The 21,645-nt window shown below is 38.7% G+C and overlaps 1 protein-coding gene across 1 annotated transcript; it reads left to right on the top strand.

Moving 5' to 3' along the window:
* On the top strand, positions 1,499-20,748 carry LOC109837261 (aquaporin SIP1-2-like). The gene is made up of 3 exons (XM_020405427.1): positions 1,499-1,861; positions 3,446-3,718; positions 20,312-20,748. Exons 1-3 carry the CDS (start codon positions 1,568-1,570, stop codon positions 20,459-20,461), a joined length of 717 nt encoding a protein of 238 aa, XP_020261016.1. The 5' UTR covers positions 1,499-1,567; the 3' UTR covers positions 20,462-20,748.

Raw genomic sequence — 21,645 nt, 5'->3', positions numbered from 1 at the left:
TTAGTTGTTGAATTAGGAGTTATGATGTTTGGGCGGTTTCGTGTAGGTTTTTATTTTGAAACTAGAATTTAGATTTGATTTAGCTATTTGGGTGGCACAATTATGCCTTCTGACTAGTTTCTCGCGGTCTCCATAAGTTTAAAAGAAGCTTATCAAAGTTGAAAGATAGAAAGAGAAAATAATGTTTACTTGTTAAAAAGTTCATCTCCCTTCTAGTCATCTAAAACTCAAAAATCCTAATGGACGATAATCTGATATATTTCTATTTGGTTTTAATTATAATCTCAATTTAACTTTGATTTGATGACATTCATATTATTGGATTGCTATCTAGATTAATTGTTTGATTGTTTTAATAATAATGATATTGCTAAGTCTTCGTTCCGGCATCAGTTTAGTTGATTGTTGTGATTTCATATATGTTATCTTCGCATTACCATGTCACAGGATTGATTAAATGGATTGACAATGATATCAATTAAAAATGAATACTTCGAGAAACTCGAGTATGATGACTTAATTGAAGAATTCGCTTCAAAAAATTTAAGGAGGAGTGTTTTTCCTTGAATTAAATTGTAGCACAAATATAATTTTTTCTTATAGAAATATTGATTTTGCAAGAGAATATTATCAGTTTGAGCCCAATATAGAACACTAAATGGTATTATATGTATTCATTTTTATCGTTATTATTCGTACCAAAATTTTAATATAATGGGCAACCAAAATTGGATGGGCTAGGACAACCCAAACCTCGGGGCCGGCCCTGCATACAACATACTCTAAACCTCGATTATATTCATTGCTAAAATTTCTGATCATCACATACTTTATCTAATTAATTGCCGCAATTGGTTTTTTTTAGTCTCCTTTAGTTATATCAATAACAATACTTAAACCTTGTAAAACTTTAGGAGTATTTTTGGTTAAAAAAAGTGAGGTATATTTTGAGCAAAAAAATATTAAGAATATTAAAGTTAAAAATAGAGTAAACTTTGGAGTATTTAAGTGCAAAAAAACCCTAAATAACTCTGCCACACATCTTTACTTTTTCAGTATTAAAAATAATTTTTTTTCCCCACAAGGCACTTCATTTTAGTTTTCATAGTTGTAGGAAAAAAATAGTGTTAATTTCAGATATCCTCCCAAACTTTGGAGTGTGTTGCACATAAACCCCTTAGATATTTTTATCTCGAAACACCCTGAACTTTGACCTTTCTTATGGGACATCCCTACTTGTAATTTGAAAAAATTTCTAAACTTTGTCATTTATACGTATCACACCCACTTCCCCTAATTTTTAGATTTTTCCTCTCAAATAAAACTTTAGTTATTTACAAAATATAGGCAATGAGGTCCGATGAGAAAAGTTTACCGGAGAGTTTAGGGGGTTATGTGAGAAAGATAAGGTTCAAAGGGGGGTTTTGTGAAATTAACGTAAAATTGGACTTTTTACGCTGACATATCCAGATTCAGTGGAGTAGACCCTATTTATACTCGAAGTGAGGTGCGAAGGACCCGTCCCCTTCAAAATCCCACCGTGGTTCTTGTGCCCAACCAACCCCCGATGGAGGCGCTCAAGGCTGCGATCGGCGACGGCGTGATAACATTCCTGTGGATGTTCTGCATCTCCACAGTGGGCCCCACGACGGCGGTCATCGCCAGGCACTTGGAGCTCAGGAGCCTCCCTCTGATCCTAGGGATCACCGTTCTCTTGATCACCGCCCTGCTTTTGATCTTCAGCCAAATCTCCAAGCTCCTCGGCAAGGCCAGCTTCAATCCTGCCAACACCGCCGCTTTCTACGCCGCCGGAGTCAGCAAGGACAGCTTGTTCTCCATGGCCCTCAGATTCCCCGCTCAGGTTTCGACGATTTTTCTTTCTTTTTTTTTCGTTGATTTTTGGTTTTGTTAATGAATTTTGGGTGGCTATTTGCAATTTGTCCTTCTAAACTGCCAACACGTCCAGTGCTAATTAGTTGAAGACTGGGGGAGTTATCTGCAATATATCCTTTAATTCCAAAAGGTTGCTCTGCCCCTCTCTCTCTCTCTCTCTCTCTCTCTCTCTCTCTCTCTCATTAAAGTTTAAATATTGATTTAGAATAAGGACGTATTGAATTGTGAAATTTTTAGTAACGTGTTTTAAAATTGTACCGTGTATAGACCTTTGTTCTTTACAAAATTAAGAAACGTTTTAGTATTGAGGAATTTGGTCGTCGAATTTTATGACAATTCTTAAGTTTCAACTTGTTGGAAAAAGTTATATCATAAAAAATTGACATTCTAATTTGACGTAAGTTCTGTAAATTTGAAGGAATTTTGTTAAATTAATTATTTTATAGATGGTCTGGTGACATATTAGTTAGGAAAGTTTTGGCTGATAATGATGATGATGCTTCAAGAAATCCTTCCTCATTTCAAAACACTACTAAAAATACATGTTATTTGTACGTACAAATAACATTTATTGAATAACGTGTATTGGTTTCAGATTTGGGAGGTGTTAAAAGTTAGAAGTCTTGGAGTTGATCTGTTGTTTCCTTTAATGATCCCTGAAATTGCAATATGAGGACACATTTTGAAATTGTACTCTTGTAGACATTTTAATTTTCATGATTTGGTGTACTTACACTCACTGTTATGCATATATTATTTATTTTGTCAAACAAAAATGTTATTAGATAGTTCCTTGTCCAAACACGAAGTTCATCTCTGGATGATCTTATTTGGCTCTGTTTTAAGTTCTAACATTTTTGTCGATATAGGTTTGTGTTCAAGTTCAGAACTGATGTATATCTGTATTTGAGTATTAATTTTTGACGGGAGTGATCCAATAGGGGGCTAACCTATATCATTGAAACCCATAAGAGATTGGTTAGGGTGCTGCAATGGCCTAATGGCGCATTGTGCATGATTTCGTGGCATGATGAATAGTTTTTGAAACAAAAAGAAGAGGTAAAAGCTGTGAGAAAATGAATTGGTGTATTATTGTTTTGAATATCCCCAATATAGCTGATATGTCAGCCTGTATATCCCTTTAAAAGGGTTACCACAATCACAAAACGATATGGTTTTGATATCCTTTACTGCTTTTTGGTAATTTTTGAGTGATATATCCCCAACTTGGCCGATACATAGCCGATTGGTCCTATTATGTGGCTTGTCACAAAATAATATATCGAGCTTTTGACAATTTTTGGGCGACATATCATGATCTTCCTAATGTATCAGGTGACATTTTGGTCTCAAACAAATCAGCCAAAATGTTGAGATGTCGATTTGGATCTCCATTTGTTTTAAATGAATGGGTTAGCTTTATATTCAATTGATTATGCTTACATTTTGTTAAATATGTTCAGATTACATTTTAGAATATTATATCTTATATGCACATCATTTGATGGGTACTCCAATATTTACTACTGATCAATTCAATGTTTATTATCAGGCACTTGGGTCTGTTGGTGGTGTTCTTGCAATCAGAGAGGTGATGCCTTCTCAGTACAAGAGCCTGCTTAAAGGGCCTTCTTTGAAGGTGGATTTGCATACAGGGGCGGTGGCAGAATTCATTATAACTTTTGTGTTTACTTCTGCTTTGCTTTGGATAATCATCAAGGGTCCTAGCAATGCTTTTCTCAAAACACTGATGCTTGCGACGACGACTGTTACCATGGTTGTTTCTGGCAGAATATATACAGGGCCATCCATGAACCCAGTAAATGTAAGCCACGTCTTTCCTTTCCTTTTTTTCCTTTTGCTCTTTCCTCGTCACATGTTTTTGTTTTCGTTTATAACTGACATGTGGGTCTTTTTAATAATAAAACTGTAAATTTCATTTTTTAAAAAAGGAATATATATGTATATATATAGAGAGTGAGAAATTCTTATGTCAACTTAAGTGGACTATCCACCAAACTTTCTATCCATTGATATTCTCCTAGCGGATCCATGCAAATATGAAGTGTCTTTTATATATATATATATATATATTACTATAATATATATTAGTTATATATATATATATATACCTATATATATATAGACAGAGGACTGAGAGCAGAAGATTAATGGGCTATCCTGTTCATGTAGGAGCGGATTTCCTTCCTATGACCGCCTCTAAAATCACATGATGAAGCGACCATTGTGATGATGCCGCCTCCGTTGAACTTGATCTAATATATTCTAAAACCCTAACACACCAGTGTGCGAGCTGAACCCGTCGTCGTTTGACCCATTCATCCACTCGTAGTCAATTTTAACGGTTTTTGAATGAACTAGACTTTTCACATGGCGTCGATAGTAGGATCAAACGACGACGGGATTTACCCAAACTTCGGGGCCGTGTCTTTGTTGGGGGTCTTACGAATATGTAGAATCAGTTCAACGGAGGCGGATCATCCATAATGGGTCCCTCAATCACTGTGAGTTTTAGAGCGTTCATAGGGAGAAATATCGCCGCTTCTATGACAGGATACCATTAATCTCCTCTATCGAGCCATAGTGAAAAGATTCTTATTCATTTCAAACACCCAGTTACAATTGATACATGTTGACAGGGTCACAACGCACGACGGTGTTCACCCCAAACTTGTGGTGTTTAGGTTTTTAGAATATATAGATCAAGTTTCAACGGAGCGATCATCTCCACAATGTCGCTCAATTATGCTGATTTTCAGGCAGCTTACATAGGAGAGAAATCCCTTGTCTATGACAAAGGATAACAATTAATCTACTATATATTATATATATATATATATATAAATATATATATTATATATATATATATATCTATATTATTATATATATATTATATATAAGTAGTAATATCATATACTATATATAGATTATCATGAGTCGGATAGAAGTTTGCTGTGGACAAAGACTTGCTATGCCACTATAAGTTTGACATAAGCTCACCTCTCTCTCTCTCTCTACTCTCTCTAATATATATATTTATTATTATTAATAATATATATATAACACACACAAAATTCGTGGCCATGGCTGGATTAGTTAAGAAAGAAACTAGGTGCCATTTATTGTTTGCAAAATTTCACGAGTCAGTGGGATCTTAAGTTGTTGCTGGGTATATGCTCCTCTCCAACATAACCTCCACGTACATGTATATATAATTATATATATATATATATATATATATGATATATACAGAATATGCTGGCCATGGCTGGATTGGTTAAAGAAGGAAAATTAGAGGTGGCCATTTGATTGTTGATCACGAGTCAGTGGATCTTAAGTTTTTTTGGTAGGGTTATGCTGCCTCTCCAACAGATAACCTCCAGGTACATGTTAACTAAAAGTACGAATAGCTAGTTTCAGCTTCTCCTTTAGTCACGTAAAGATATTTAGAACTAAAGTTTATTGTTAAAAGTTTGCATCTGGTTTGGGTTTCATAATGGAATACATGCCTTTGAATCTTAAGGTACTTTGGAATTTTCAAGAATCAAAATTATGTTTGGTTTTGCTCCAACTAATTAGTTGGCTTATTATTTTACACTGCAATTGATTAGAACAAACTTTCATTGGATTCTTTAATATCAGCGTAGTTAATGATTTTGTTGGAAGTTATTTAAGGATGCTAATGGTGAATTTTGGAGGGCAACGCCTATTAATAACGTGGCATCCTATATGTGTTTTTTATTTTTATTTTTATTAATAATCATCCTATATTTGTTTCAAGTAACTCTTTTCTTGTTTTGACATTTTTTGGTCTTCGTAAGTACCCTTCCTTTTATCCAAGGGGAAACACTATCTCCCCTAAGTCCCCTTAACTTGTCAGTAAACCCCATATACGTCATTTTCTTTTATCACATATATCTGACCATCCCTCTTCCTCTTGCTATCTTATGTGATATGATAGAGCATAATGTTGGTCTAAATAGCCCCCTATTATCTTTACTAATGATGGTTAATTAAGAGTGCTGTTAACAATGATGTAGCCTTAAACCAGGCCATAAACCAGAAGCCTGGACAATCCCAAACTAGCAAGTGGGTATCAACAGAAAATACGTTTGCACCACTTTGTTCTTCTTTTATCCAAGGTTTTAAATATCAGCCGACATGTCGGACATGTCGACCGACATATCGGTTTGAGGGCTTGACCGAAACGACATGGACGTTTTCAACTCGTATGTCGGTTTTCAGGGCCAAATCGGAAATATCAGGGTCATATCAGGCATATCGGTCTATTTTTTAGCTTTGAAAAATCAGCCGACATAGTACTTTTTTTAAGATCTATTTTTTATTATCGGGTTTGGGTTTAGTGATAAATACCCAAACTCGTTTGACCTGTTCTCATGTTTAAGGGTTTCTTATGAACCCGATAGAAAGAATTTATGAACCCAAATCCATATATTATTTACTTTTTTTATATGTTTAGTCTATAGAATTTATAAAGTATGCTTATATTGAATTTATGAATACTTAGATTACATTTAGGATATGATATTATACATATGCGCACTACCCGATATGGCAATCCGATATTTAGTCAATGTCCCCCGATATATCCCCGATTTTCGCTATCCGACATGAATTTCAGCCATCCGACATGAACCCGACATCCGACATTTAAAACCTTGCTTTTATCTATTAATTTTAACCATGCGTTTGTGAGTGTGGGGCCCAGCCACCACGTGTGTGAGTTATTTCACGTGAGCTTTCAAAACCGCGTGAGTTTTGTTTTCATAAGTTCATGGGCCTTTCCGAATCCGCGTGAGTTTAGGGATTCGTTTTGGCCACAAATTCTCCGGTTATATAAAGGAACAAATACTGTTCCTAGGGCGGTGTGCAAGGGCAGTTTTGTTTTGTTCTCTTTTGCGGCTGAAGCAGAGGGAAAAGGTGCGGGAGCTTTCTTTTGGGATTTTTGGTTTTGAGCCGTCCCCTTTATTTAGGGTTTTTGTATCTCCCTTTTGAGAGTTTTGTGTGAGGGATTTGAGAGTTTGTGTGAGGGTTTTATTTGTGAGATTCTTGTGTAAACCCTATTTGTATTCTCTCCCTCTATTAGTAGATCTCCCCCCTCCTTGCCCCGTGGACGTAGGCAATTTGCCGAACCACGTTAATATTGGTGTCTTGCCTTTTGTGTGATTTGTAATAGCTTTTAGGGTCCCTCGACGCGCAGTCCTAGAGCTGACGAGAGGAAGAGCTAATATCCTACTTTGATAGGATATATGCTTCAGATTCTTGTTCCCTTTGAGAAACAAGAATTCTTATTGCGATCTGACTCTCCTGTTGTGCTGTCGAAGTGCTGCCGAAATTTTCGCTGCGCGCAACAAGTGGTATCAGAGCCCAGATTTCAGATCTAGGTTTTTTTGGTGGAGGAAGATTTTTTGTGTGAAGCTTGGTTCTTGGAGTTCTCGGCTTCGGTGGAGGTAGCATTAGGAGTTGCCGTTGGAGATTTCGCTTTCCTCGTGTGGATAGGAGATCTATTTGGAATCCGATCTAGGGTTCAGTTGGGTGGTTCCTAATTCTATCAAATTTGTTCTTTCTCTACAATTTGGAGTTAGTTCGCAATGGGAGAAGAAGGTGAAAGCAGCAAATCGATGGCGGGTACAATACAAGTTGGTTTTCAAAACACCAAAATTAGTGTGGTGAAATATGACGGAAAAATCAACTTTGGTTTGTGGATGAGCGACGTACAGGATGCGTTAAATGCTCAGAATTTGGAAGAGACCATCATGGTCCACGAGAGGTCACCTAAATATGAAGAGATGGTATGGGAGAAAATGAATAGGAACGCTTGTGGGGTGATCAGGTCCTGTTTGGAACAGGAGCTGAAGTATGATGTGATTGGGGTGACGTCTGCGATGAAGATGTTGGAAATTCTCAACAATAAGTACCTTACGAAGAGTGTTGAGAACCGATTGCACTTGCTGCGTAGGTTATTCAGATTCCAGATGTCCAGAGGCACCTCGCTTGCGGCTCATGTGAACAACTATACGAAGTTGTTGTCGGACTTGGCGAATGTTGATGAGAAGATATCGGATGAGTACAAGGCGATTATTTTGTTGGGCTCCTTACCGGATGAGGAGTATGATACCTTCGTGCTCACTTTGTTGAACGGGAGATCTTCTATCAGCTATAGTGAAGTGACTAACGCTTTGACGAACTACGATTTGAGGAGGAAGGATAAGGAGACTTCCCGCGCTAGTACTTCAGGAGAGGCCTTGTCGACAAGAGGTAGAAGCCCATATCCGAAAGGTGGTAACAGAGGGAGGTCAAAGTCTAGAGGCCGCCACCAATTAACAAAGAACCAATGTGCATTCTGCAAGGAGCAGGGACATTGGAAGAGAGACTGCCCGAAGCTCAAGGAGAAGGAGAATAGCAAGAAAAAGGGCCCGAAGTCCAATGAGGTGAACATTGCGAAAGGCGATGATTCCGATGATTCGTGCTTTTCTCTACTGATTACTCCGGAGGTGAACCATGTGGATGCATCAGATTGGATGCTTGATTCCGGCGCTACCTTTCATGTGACCCCTAGGCGAGACTGGTTTGCATCTTTTGAGAAAGTCGACGGGGGCGTTGTTGTCATGGGAAATGATCAATCCTGTGGCGTTTGTGGGATAGGTACCGTACGGATTAGGATGCACGATGGAGTAGTCCGTGAGTTGAAGGAGGTGAGATTTGTTCCTCAACTGAAGAAAAATCTTATCTCAGTTGGAGCTTTGGAGGCGAAGGGATTCAAGGTGACTTTCGAAAACGCTGTAGCGAAGGTTACTAAGGGATCATTGGTGGTGATGAGGGGAGTCCGCAATCGGAATTTGTATTATCTGAAGGGAAGCACCGAGATTGGCCAGGTTGCTTCGGCTATTTCAGAAGCGGACATGAGCAGACTTTGGCACTATAGATTGGGGCACACAGGTGAAAAGTCACTGCAGGCATTGTGCAAGCAGGGGCTATTGAAGGGAGCCAAGAGTGGGAAGATTGAGTTCTGTGAGCACTGTGTTCTTGGCAAGAAGACGAAGGTGAAGTTCGGGACTGCCATTCATCAGACGAGGGGCATCCTGGACTACGTGCACACAGACGTTTGGGGTCCCACCAAGACTGCATCACTTGGTGGTAGACATTGGTTCGTCACTTTTGTAGATGACTATTCTAGGCGTTGTTGGGTGTACACCATGACGAAGAAGAGTGAAGTCCTAGATTTGTTTGTGGAGTGGAAGAAGAGATTGGAACTGCAGACTGGGAGAAAGATCAAGACGTTGCGATCCGACAACGGTGGTGAGTATACTTCTGACCCCTTTCAGCAGCTATGTCGAGACGAGGGCATAGAGAGACACTTCACAGTTAGTCATACACCGCAGCAAAATGGGGTGGCAGAGAGGTTGAATCGGTCTTTACTGGAGAAGATCCGATGCTTATTGTCGCAGAGTGGTTTGGAGAAGATCTTTTGGGCTGAGGCACTTACATATGCGAGCCACCTCATTAATAGGCTGCCTTCATCTGCGATTGAGGGGAAAACCCCTATGGAGATGTGGTCGGGAAAGCCAGCACATGACTATGACCAGCTCAAGGTATTCGGGTGTCCTGCATATTATCATGTTAGAACTGATAAATTGGAACCTCGAGCTAGGAAGGCCATATTTGTAGGATTCAAGCGTGGTGTCAAGGGATACAAGCTTTGGGATCCAGTTGATAAGAAGATTGTGCTGAGTAGGGACGTCACGTTTGATGAAGCTTCTATCTTGAAGCTTCCCAGCTCTCATCAGGTGGAGAGCGACCCGACGGAGGAGATATCGCAGGTGGTGGAGATCGATGCAGCTCCACATTGTCCAGATGGTACAGTATCCATGCAGGTGCCGACTGAGGTGACGCCAGGCGAGCACGACGATGACACGGAGGATACGAGTACAAATGTGCAGGATCAGGAACCGACGACTCAGGTTCAGGATTCTATTGCGGCTAGGAGACAGAGGAGAAACATACAGATGCCAGCACGGTATGCCGACACAGTTGCGTATGCACTTCCGGTGGAGAGTATCGATGAGTTGGTACCTACTACTTTCAGAGAGGCCGAGCAGAGTTCGGAGGCTGATTCGTGGCAGGTGGCTATGCAGGAGGAGATGAAATCTCTTCATAAGAACGATACATGGGAGCTTGTTGAGCTTCCAAAGGGGCGGAAGGCAATTGGTTACAAGTGGGTATACACGAAGAAGGAGGGCATTGAAGGCACTCCGTTGAGATTCAAGACTAGGTTGGTTGCGAAGAGCTATGCACAGGAGGAAGGAATAGATTATAATGAGGTTTTCTCTCCGGTGGTGAAGCATTCTTCGATTCGGATTCTGCTAGCTTTGGTGGCACAGTATGGTTTGGAATTAGATCAGTTGGATGTGAAAACGATCCTTGCGTATATTTTTGCAAGTTGAAAGGAGGTGCGTACATTTATTTGTTGCTCTATGTCGATGACATGTTGGTTGCCTCTATTTCCAGGTCGGCTATAGATGAGTTGAAAGTTCAGCTTTCAAATGAGTTTGAGATGAAGGACTTGGGTGAGGCGAAGCGCATTCTAGGGATGGAGATCGGCAGAGACAAGAAGAAGGGCAGAATTTGTTTGATACAGGTGGCTTATTTGAAGAACGTTCTACAACGATTCCATGTTAGCATGGATACGAAGCCAGTTGGTGTACTTTTGGGAGCCCATTTGAAGCTTTCAGCTGGTCTTTCACCAAAGTCAGTTGAAGATCGTGAGTTGATGTCGAAGACTCCATATGCGAGCGCGGTTGGGAGCTTGATGTACGCGATGGTATGTACGAGGCCAGATTTGTCACAGGCAGTAAGCATGATATCAAGATACATGCATGATCCAGGAGTGGGTCATTGGGACGCTGTGAAATGGATTTTGAGGTACATTCGAGGTACGCTCAATGTTGGTTTAGTTTATGAGCGGGACACTAAAGGTGAGCAGTTATGCATTGGTTATGTTGATTCGGATTATGCCGGGGATTTGGATAAGCGCCGGTCTACGACGGGGTATGTGTTCACTTTGACCCGTGCGCCGGTGTGTTGGAGATGCACCTTATAGTCGACGGTGGCTTTGTCTACGACGGAGGCAGAGTATATGGCAGTTACGGAGGCTGTGAAGGAGGCTATTTGGCTTCGAGGACTTTTGGGGGAACTTGGTATATCGCAGAGGTCCGTCACTATTCATTGTGATAGCATGAGTGCTATCTATTTGGCGAAGAATCAGGTTTTTCATGCGAGGACGAAGCACATTGACGTTCGTTATCACTTCGTTCGGGATGTTCTTAAAGATGGCGATGTGGAAATTGTGAAAGTCCACACGAAGGATAATCCGGCAGATATGCTCACTAAGGTGGTTCCAAGTAACAAGTTCGATCATTGTCGAAACTTGTTGCACATCCGTGATTGTTGAGGCCGTTGGCGGCCATTTGGGTGAACTACGTTCGGCTTGATTCCTTGGGCAAGAGGATACGTAGGCAGTCTTTCAGATACAGCCGGTTTGGATTAGTTGATGGGGGTGTGATTGTTTGGACTCTCGTTCGGGTTCTCGACTTGTTGTGGATTGAGTTCGTACTAGACACAACAAGTGGGACATTTGGTTGCTTTGGTGTCGGCTCAGTTTTGAGAAAACTTCACCGAGGTGGAGAATTGTGAGTGTGGGGCCCAGCCACCACGTGTATGAGTTATTTCACGTGAGCTTTCAAAACCGCGTGAGTTTTGTTTTCATAAGTTCATGGGCCTTTCCGAATCCGCGTGAGTTTAGGGATTCGTTTTGGCCACAAATTCTCCGGTTATATAAAGGAACAAATACTGTTCCTAGGGCGGTGTGCAAGGGCAGTTTTGTTTTGTTCTCTTTTGCGGCTGAAGCAGAGGGAAAAGGTGCGGGAGCTTTCTTTTGGGATTTTTGGTTTTGAGTCGTCCCCTTTATTTAGGGTTTTTGTATCTCCCTTTTGAGAGTTTTGTGTGAGAGATTTGAGAGTTTGTGTGAGGGTTTTATTTGTGAGATTCTTGTGTAAACCCTATTTGTATTCTCTCCCTCTATTAGTAGATCTCCCCCCTCCTTGCCCCGTGGACGTAGGCAATTTGCCGAACCACGTAAAAATTGGTTGTCTTGCCTTTTGTGTGATTTGTAATAGCTTTTAGGGTCCCTCGACGCGCAGTCCTAGAGCTGACGAGAGGAAGAGCTAATATCCTACTTTGATAGGATATATGCTTCAGATTCTTGTTCCCTTTGAGAAACAAGAATTCTTATTGCGATCTGACTCTCTTGTTGTGCTGCCGAAGTGCTGCCGAAATTTCCGCTGCGCGCAACAGCGTTAACCTGCAACATCATCATGATATTATCCTCAATCCTAATGGATTAATGGGTTATTGGGTAAATGCAGTTCGAATTTAACTTGTGATGATAATTGAGAGAGTGGAAATAACATTACGGCTCAATTTTGCTTCTTGGTTAGAACATGGAAAATGAAAAAAAAATGGAGTAAGGCGTGGACTGTGGATACCCATTTGGACTGGTTAAACTTCCTTCAACCTGTTGTGCGCGGTGGAAGCGGTCGAATCACACACAAGTCAAACAAGAGAGATCACAACCAAAATAAACAAGCATAATCACCAAATAACATAAGAGATTTACGTGATTCGGCAATTGCCTACGTCCACGGGGCAAGGGGGAAACATTTTACTAATAGAGAAAGAGAAATACAAAATAGGGTTACCAAATCTCACCAATAAACCTTAGAACCAAGCTCTCAATTCTCTCACAATCTCTCCTACAAAGGATGCTCTATTCCCTGTGAATAGCTGCTCAAAACGACCCTCTTAGTTGGTTTGTGTGTGATTCGACCGTGGTATCAGAGCACAACAAGTGGTATCAGAGCCCAACAAGTGGTATCAGAGCACAACACAACCCCCTTAAGTTTCGGGGCATAAGAGTCATTATTTACCTTCACCTAATCTTGTATACACTTGCATCCCCTTAACAATTTAGCACTTACAATGCTTATTGATCCTTTCGAATTGGGGGAGGTTTTGTGATTCTTGATTGAATTCAAAGAAGAAGAAAGAACAGATTTTTGAGGGGCTCCGGTAATGGGTAAGTGGGTTTTCTTTTGATTTTCGTTGTGTTTTTCTCAAGGAGAATGATCCTCCTTATATAGGGGCTTAAGCCATCATCTCTACCCCTCAGATCCGCCCCCATGAGAGATTTTCTCTCAACCACCCATGATTCACGTTCTCCACCATTCTCTCAACAGAGAAACAGTGGTTGATTTGGTCATCAGTGACCAAGTCAAGCTAACATCTCCTATTTGACCAAATTAACCAAGTGACATGTCTCCCACTATCCGTGAGATCGGATGTTTCTGCTTACCATTACTCTCACTATCCGTAGAGAGTAACTCTTATTTCATTATTCATGAAATTTTACTTGGACTTATTTATTCCTAATTCCCATCAAAATTACATGTTTTATAAAAGATTCTGTTGGTATTCCTTTTGTCAAAGGATCAGCAATCATATCTGTAGTAGGGATATAATTCACTTTGACTTCTCTCTTTTCTATAATATCTCGAATATAGTGATACTGGATCTCAATATGTTTTTCTTTGGAGCTATTCGCACCACTATTGATTAAGCTAATTGCTGCTTGATTATCACAATAAATATCAATAGGTGCTTCCAACAAATTGATATCAAGATCAATCAAAAATCGTCTTATCCAGACAACATGTGTAGTTGCCATACTGCAAGCTATATATTCAGCTTCTTACGTATATCTAGCAACACACCCTTGTTTCTTGCTACTCCAAGAAACAGCTCCTCCTCCAAAGATAAATAAGTGTCCCGAAGTGGACTTTCCATCATCTTTATCACCTCCGAAATCAGCATCGGAATAACCGAAGAGTTCAAGCGAATCAGCTTGATAAACTAATCTATGAGTCAATGTACCTCTGATATACTTCATAATCTTTTTAACAGCTTCCCAATGTGTTGGTCATGGATTACTTTGATATCTACTGACTAGACTCACAGCATAAGCTATATCAGGTCTGGTGCACAACATTGCATACATCAAGCTTCCAATTGCTTGAGCATAAGGAACATCTAATGGCTTCTGTCCCTCTCTAGGGCTTTGCTCTTTACATAATCTCTTTCCCATAACCAACGGAGTTGGTGCCGGATTAGAATTCTTCATTCCAAACCTTTTAAGAATTGATCTTAAATATTTTTCTTGGTTTAAACTTAGCATTCTAGACTTTCTATCTCGAATTATTTGAATTCCAAGAATGTATGATGCATCTCCCATATCTTTTATCTCAAACTTTTCGTTGAGATCAGCGTTGGTTTTATTCAACATTTCTATGTCATTTCCAGCGAGTAATATATCATCCACATATAAGGATAATATAGTAAAATTGCTCCCATTTTTTAAGACATATACACAATTATCTAATTTATTTTGAATAAAACCAAGTTTAGTAACTGCATCATGAAATTTGAGATACCATTGTCTAGAAGACTGTTTTAAACCATATAGAGATTTCATTAATTTGTAAACTTTATGTTCCTGTTCTTTCACCTGAAAACCTTCAGGTTGTTGCATATATATTGCTTCCTTCAACTCTCCGTTAAGGAATGCAGTTTTAACATCCATTTGGAATAACTCCAAATCAAGATATGCAACAATAGCCAAAATAATTCTAATGGATGCAAATTTAGCTACAGGAGAATACGTCTCCTGAAAATCTATTCCTGCCTTCTGGTTATAACCTTTGGCAACTAACCGTGCTTTGAATTTATCAATAGATCCATCAACACGATATTTCTTTTTGAGCACCCATTTGCATCCTATGGCTTTTCTATTTTCTGGTAGATCACATAACTCACATACCTTATTCTTTTCTATGGAATCAAGTTCTTCTCTCATAGATTCTAGCCATGAAGCTGATTCATGCGAATTAATCGCATCAGAAAAGGTTAAGGGATCTTGTTCTTCTATATTTGTATCTACCGAAAAACATGATGACTCACATGAATATAAATAGTAATCATCCATCCATGAAGGTTGTGTTCTTGGCCGGTTGATTAGGTATATTATTTTCCATAGGTATTTCATCATTTTCAAGGTTAGGTTCATTCACAATATCAGGGTCATTAGTGGGAACAACACTGTAATAATCATCATCTATTACAGTTAGAGGTTCTGTTTCCTCTTGAACTTGTTCCTCTTCCTCTAGATTCTCTAGAAATGTAGCATCTCTGCTTTCAATGACTCCTTTTTCTTTATTGTAGAACTTATAACCTTTTGACTTTTCTGAATACCCTATGAATCTACACTTTATTGTTTTAAAATTTAACTTATCTCTAAGTTGACATGGAATGAGAACATGGGCTATAGATCCCCACTTCCTGAGATGACTCAAATTAGGTTTCCTCCCATTCCATAATTCATAAGGTGTAGATATAACTGATTTAGTGGGAATTCTATTTAAAATATAGTTTGCAGTTAACACTGCTTCTCCCCAAAAGTTTTTAGAAAGTCCAGAATGAGACAACATGCATCTAACTATATTTAATAATGTTCTGTTTTTTCTTTCAGCAACACCATTCTGTTGTGGCGTATACGGCATTGTTGTATGCCTTTTAATTCCATGCTGAATACAATAACTTTCAAATTCTTTAGAATTATATTCTCCACCTCTGTCAGTTCTCAAAATTTTGATTTTCAATCCAAGTTGATTTTTAACTTCTGTCTTATATCTCTTAAAGCACTCAAAAGCTTCTAATTTTTTGGATATAAGATAAACGTGTGCAAACTTAGAATAATCATCTATAAAAGTAATAAAATATTTTTTATTACTATGAGTTTTGATACTTAAGGGACCACAAATATCCGAGTGTATCAACCCTAAAAGTTCATTGGCGCTATGTCCGCCAACAAAAGGTTTTCTAGTCATTTTACCAGTTAAATAATGTTCACATGGTGGTAATTGAACATTAGATAGTGCAGGAAGTAAGTTCATTCTGATAATTTCTTTCATTTTTGAAATACTAGCATGTCCTAGTCTAGAATGCCACAATTCAGATTCAGAAATATAACAAGATAAGTAGTTCAAATTCGAAATTTTATTATCAGAATTATTACAAACTACTGGAAGAATGCATAATTCATGCTCGGGCACATATTTACCCATAGCATACACTTTATTATTCTTGCCTATAGAAACTCTATTATTATAGAACATCACTTCCAGTCCTTTCTTCATCAAGCTGGGAACAGAGATCAGATTGCATCGAATTCCTGGCGCATAAAACACATCTTTAAGGACAAGAATGCTGTCCCCAAGATCCAATCTATACGAACCAATACCTTCTACATCGAGATAGGTATTATTTCCCATATAGATTCTCTGTTCTCCTTTCTTCAGCTTGGTGAATTCTACGACTCCATTCTTGTCCTTTGCGATATGACTAGTCGCACCGGAGTCGATCCACCAACCACTGATATCCGTCATCACAGCATTACATTCCGTCACACCGACGAATTCTCTTTTACTAGTACCCCTTGTTCTGATGCTTATAGCCTCCCTTATTCTCCTGCTTTTCACCTTGTGGGCAATTGGGTTTGAAATGCCCGAACTTTCCACAATTGTAGCAGGCTCCGCGGGGTACTTTCTTTCTCTTGAACTGCTGCGATTTTGGTCCTTGTGGTTGTGGTTTACTAGAACCAGTGTTTTTATAGCTTCCAGCATTATGCCTCTGGCGGACATAATTCAGTTCTTGTTGCACCATATTCAGTTCTGGTTTCTTCCTACTGGCTATTAAGTCCTGTTCTATCGCTAGGTGCATAGGAAGATCAGTGACAGACTTAATGGCAGGATTCATTCTTAATGTGGTGGCAGCCACAGCAAGTGAAGGGGGAAGACTATATATTCAAAATGGTTGTCACTTGCATTCTTTCCGGGATTTTGGTCCCAGCAGTGGATAAGTCCTTAGCCATGACAATCATTTTATTTATATGCTCTACGACATTGTCTCCCTCTTGCATACGATAAGAATTATACTTATGCAAGAGGAGTTGAATGTTAACTTCAGAAGCAGTATCGTATTTTTCTTTTATTGCATTCCACATGTCCAAGGAAGTCTTATAAGTTTCAAAAACTTTGATTAAGTTATCTTCCATGAACATGAGCATAAGACTTTTCGCCTTTTTATCTTTCGACTTCCACTGTTCAAACCATTTCTTTTCTTCAGGTGTAGATTTATCAGTAAGGGTTGGAGCAGTGATTTCGATTATATCATCAATGTTGTCATGAATAAGAGCATATCTTATTTTTTTATGCCACATATCATAATTACTGCCATTAAATTTGTCAATTTTGCCTAGTTCTGATAGAACGAGTTTACTAGCCATTCGGTAAAGAACTAAAACTAAATTCAATTTTAAATATTTGTATAAGGTTGATATTTTAACAATAATACTAAAATATAATAAAACTAAATAAATTAAAATGAACCTGATTCTTGTGAGTTGAGAAATGAAGCTCCAATTAAAGCGAGGCCGCCACTTAGAGGTGTTGACCGAAGAATCTGTTATCGAAGTTTCAACGTCGTTACTGACTGGATTGGAGATTATCAACTTGGAACAGCCGGGCCAGCAAACAATCACAACACTCAAGGTCTAACAAGAAGGCCCAATATATGTTAATGCAGATGTATGTTTTGAGCTCACGTGCTTTGATGGGAGAGAGCTTTGAAGATGTGTTAATAGGACATTTGTAGGACCAATGAACAATAGGGATGTAGGCTGCTAGTTGGTTGTATTCATGTGAATGTAGGTTAGGCTTGTAGGTGTAGGCCTGTGGCTAGGCTATGAAGAAAGAGTAGGACCGAAAATAAAAGGGAGGTCTGTTGCTAGATATAGAATAGGCTATGCCTTGTAGATAGATTGATGATGGGTGGTTGATAGACTGCTGGTTGTAGGACCCCAAAACAAAAGAGATGTAGCCTTAAAAAAAATTGTGACAAGACTTGCCTAGAGTGGCTTTTGGGGCTGGTTGATAGATTGTTCTTCTGCCGAATGCTCCTCCTTCTTCTTCTTCAACAGGGTGCTTCTTTCTTCAAGAACTAGAAAAATGGAGAGAGAAAACCTGGCTCTGATACCAGTGATTGAATTCAAAGAAGAAGAAAGAACAGATTTTTGAGGGGCTCCGATAATGGGTAAGTGGGTTTTCTTTTGATTTTCGTTGTGTTTTTCTCAAGGAGAATGATCCTCCTTATATAGGGGCTTAACCCATCATCTCTACCCATCAGATCCGCCCCCATGAGATATTTTCTCTCAACCACCCATGATTCACGTTCTCCACCATTCTCTCAACAGAGAAACAGTGGTTGATTTGGTCATCAGTGACCAAGTCAAGCTAACAGTTTGGGAGGGGAATGGGGTTACAGAAACTTTTCTGTATTGAACATTGATTTCTAATACTTATGTACTGTAGTTATGTTCTACTTATATATTTTATTTTTTAATTTTTTTGAATTTTGTGGTTAAACTTCACAAGAAATCCCCTTAATGTACGTTTTGAGACAACCCATTAAATTTAAAATGTCACAAAACCTCTTTAAGTTTGGGTGGTTATGAGAAAAACCCCTAGAGTTTTTTTTTTTTAAAACGACACTTAACCTACGTCCAAGCCAATTGCAGATCATATGATAGATGTTGATGCACAAGTAATAAAAGATTTTAAAGCTGAAAATAAGTACTTTGGATTTAAGAAAAGTTTCTTTACTATAAAATGTTGAGTTGAGTTCAGACATACCTGACTATATAAAACACAGCAGAGGAAATAACTCTATGGGATATACTAGATACGTTGTATTTATCCATGTAAAAACCAAATCTTAGAACTGGAACCCATTGGCACTATACCAGAAAAAGAATAAAAAATAAATTAGCCTTTATTGCAGACTTTTGGGCTGAGCTACACAAATCCTTTTCTTCCATTCTAACATCTCAAAAGCAAATATCCACACCTGTAAATTGCCTTCACTTTCTGAAACATCATGTATGAGCGAAAGGGAAGATTCTCATATGTTTTGCTGTCACGAGGTCAACATGACAAACAAATAGGAGAGCATATTGGGTAAAGACGCCTTTCTGAAATTAGCAGATCCATTCTATTCAGTGATGCACGCAATGGCTATGATGTTTATGAATTCGCGATGGCACAACAAGGGCTAAATGATGTGATTTGAATGCATGAGAGTCATATTGTAAATGGCCCAATTTGAAGGGTTTTGTTGCAAATTGAAAGCAACACAAGCAGCAAACAAAAGCAAGCAGCAGCAAGAAAAATGAAACAAAAGTGGCAGCAGGCAACTGGGACCAGCTGGTATACTGGCGGGGTCTTTTGATCGGTCGGACTGACTGGTCAGATCGCTCGTGTGTTTTCTTGAACAGTTTGAGTCCTATTGACTCTAGGCTTTCATCTCCTATTTGGACACAAATTCTACCCAATTTAGGCGGTGTTTTCTGAGATCTAGGGTTTTCATGCCAAAAGAAACTCCATCCAGTTCATGTTGTAGAGAGGCTGAGGTAGAGAGACTAGGAGAGATCAATTCTTGTGAGGATTTGCAAGCTAGGATTTGAGAGATCTTGTAATTTTATTAGAGAAAATAAAGGAACTCCGCTCCCTGTCTCCCGTAGACATAGACTTATTACCGAACCATGTTAATCTCGTCTTCTTACTTTGTGATTGCATGCTAGTTTTCTTTGAGATTGTTTGTTATTCACTAATAGGTTCGGCACAAACCCTAAAGGTGAGAATTTTAATTCCCAACAATTCAAATGGTAGTGAGCTCATAACACAAGATGTACAGTGCATCTTAACAACATCCATTTCACTGGTCATAGAGCAAGTAAATATGTTTTTGATAGCTTTATATTGCAATGAACTGTTTGCCATGGTCATCTTGCAAAGGATTCACAGCATGTTATATATATTATTTTTATTTATTGCTGTCATGTCAAGTGATGGCTCATATTGTAATCACCAAACTGCTATTACTTTTCGAGATCTTGCTTTCATCTTTCATATTCAAATCTTGCTTCTTGAAATTAATTTACTTAGAAGGCATCAAAAACCTAAAACAAGCAGTGCACGTTGGTCATCTGTTATTTCTAGTTAAACATGAGTTTTTCGTACTGTACCTCCTCAAATTTTCAAGATTTAGCCTCTGTTTCTATATAATTTTTGAATGATTTTTAGTCTTTTTTCTTGGAAGAAAGTACTAAATGATCGTGGACAATGATCACGATTATATGTTTTTATTACAGGCATTTGGTTGGGCGTATATTGATAACAGTCACAATACATGGGAACATTTCTACGTCTATTGGATTCCCTCCTTCACCGGTGCCATTCTTGCTGCTTGGATTTTCAGGTTCATTTTCCTGCGAACTTCAACCAAGGTTAAAAAGGCATGAGGTCTCAACATCAAGTAATAGTGAGAGGCATCTATCTCCTGATGATGATCATCAGTTCCTAAAAGACCAAACAAATAGGTTGCCCTTCACGTTCTCATTTGTGTATTTGTTCCCACTTAGTAATTTAATGAAGTAGTGAATCACTGTAGGACTGGCAATAAGTTCATTTGCTGCTTTGTATTACTATGAACTATACTGAAATCTACATAGGTGCAGCAGTAATGTACTATCTTGTTCGCAGAAATGATGCTTTTCTTAAGATAAATTGATAGATCAATTGCGAGTCATAGGCTGTTCAACGGTTATTTGCACCTGAGAGTCTGAGACTCAATCCGTAGGTCATAAGCTGGTATACTATTGTAATGGGATTGTGTTCAGTTTCTGGACTTCCTAATCATGCAAGTAGACTTTGATTATTATCCTACTTCTCCTTTAGATATGTTCGCTACGGTATCTCGAGAAATAATCAATATTACTAAAACTTGAAGCCGCCACGGTTGTTTACCAACTTCAGGTTTGTGGGATCTCTCTCACTGAGTTTAAGGTTTTGTTATCTACTATCTTGCTTCATCCTTTATGACCGCAATTTATTAAAATGGCTCTGTTTGGGAAGTTGGCATAAACTAGGCCAATTTTGGTTTATTTTTTAACAAGGCCAGAGTTGGTCCAGGGTAGGGGCTGGACCAATTCTGGCTTGGTTAAGAGTAGGGGTGTTAAACGGGTGGGTTTGGGCATTAAACGGGCGGGTCATAAATGGGCGGACATGTTTTGCCCATTTACCCATTTATGGCCCATTTAATATTTTCTAAATGGGCGGGTTTTTACCCGCCCATTTAATAAACGGGCCGCCCATTTGCCCATTTAACTATAGTAGCTATATATGTATAATGCTTTTAAGATGTTTTTTGTAAACTTTTAGGGGTTTTTTTTGTAAACTATTAGGGGCTTTTTGTAAACTTTTTGAATTATCAAAATATGCATAGGCATGTACATAACCCATTCAGGAATAGCATGAACATATTGAACAAGATAGCATTAAAATTACCAATCATGTATTTTTTTTCTTTTTATTATGCCAAGCGCAAATAACTCAAAGAATACATCACTTGCAAAATGATATACATTGTTTATTACGATAACCAATGCCACAAGAAGCCACTTATGCCACATCAAAAAGAAATTCA

Source organism: Asparagus officinalis, chromosome 4 (genome assembly GCF_001876935.1).
Source record: "Asparagus officinalis chromosome 4, Aspof.V1, whole genome shotgun sequence".
Lineage (NCBI taxonomy): Eukaryota > Viridiplantae > Streptophyta > Magnoliopsida > Asparagales > Asparagaceae > Asparagus > Asparagus officinalis.
The sequence above is the reverse complement of the archived record's forward strand: the minus strand, read 5'-3'. Positions and strand labels throughout refer to the sequence as shown.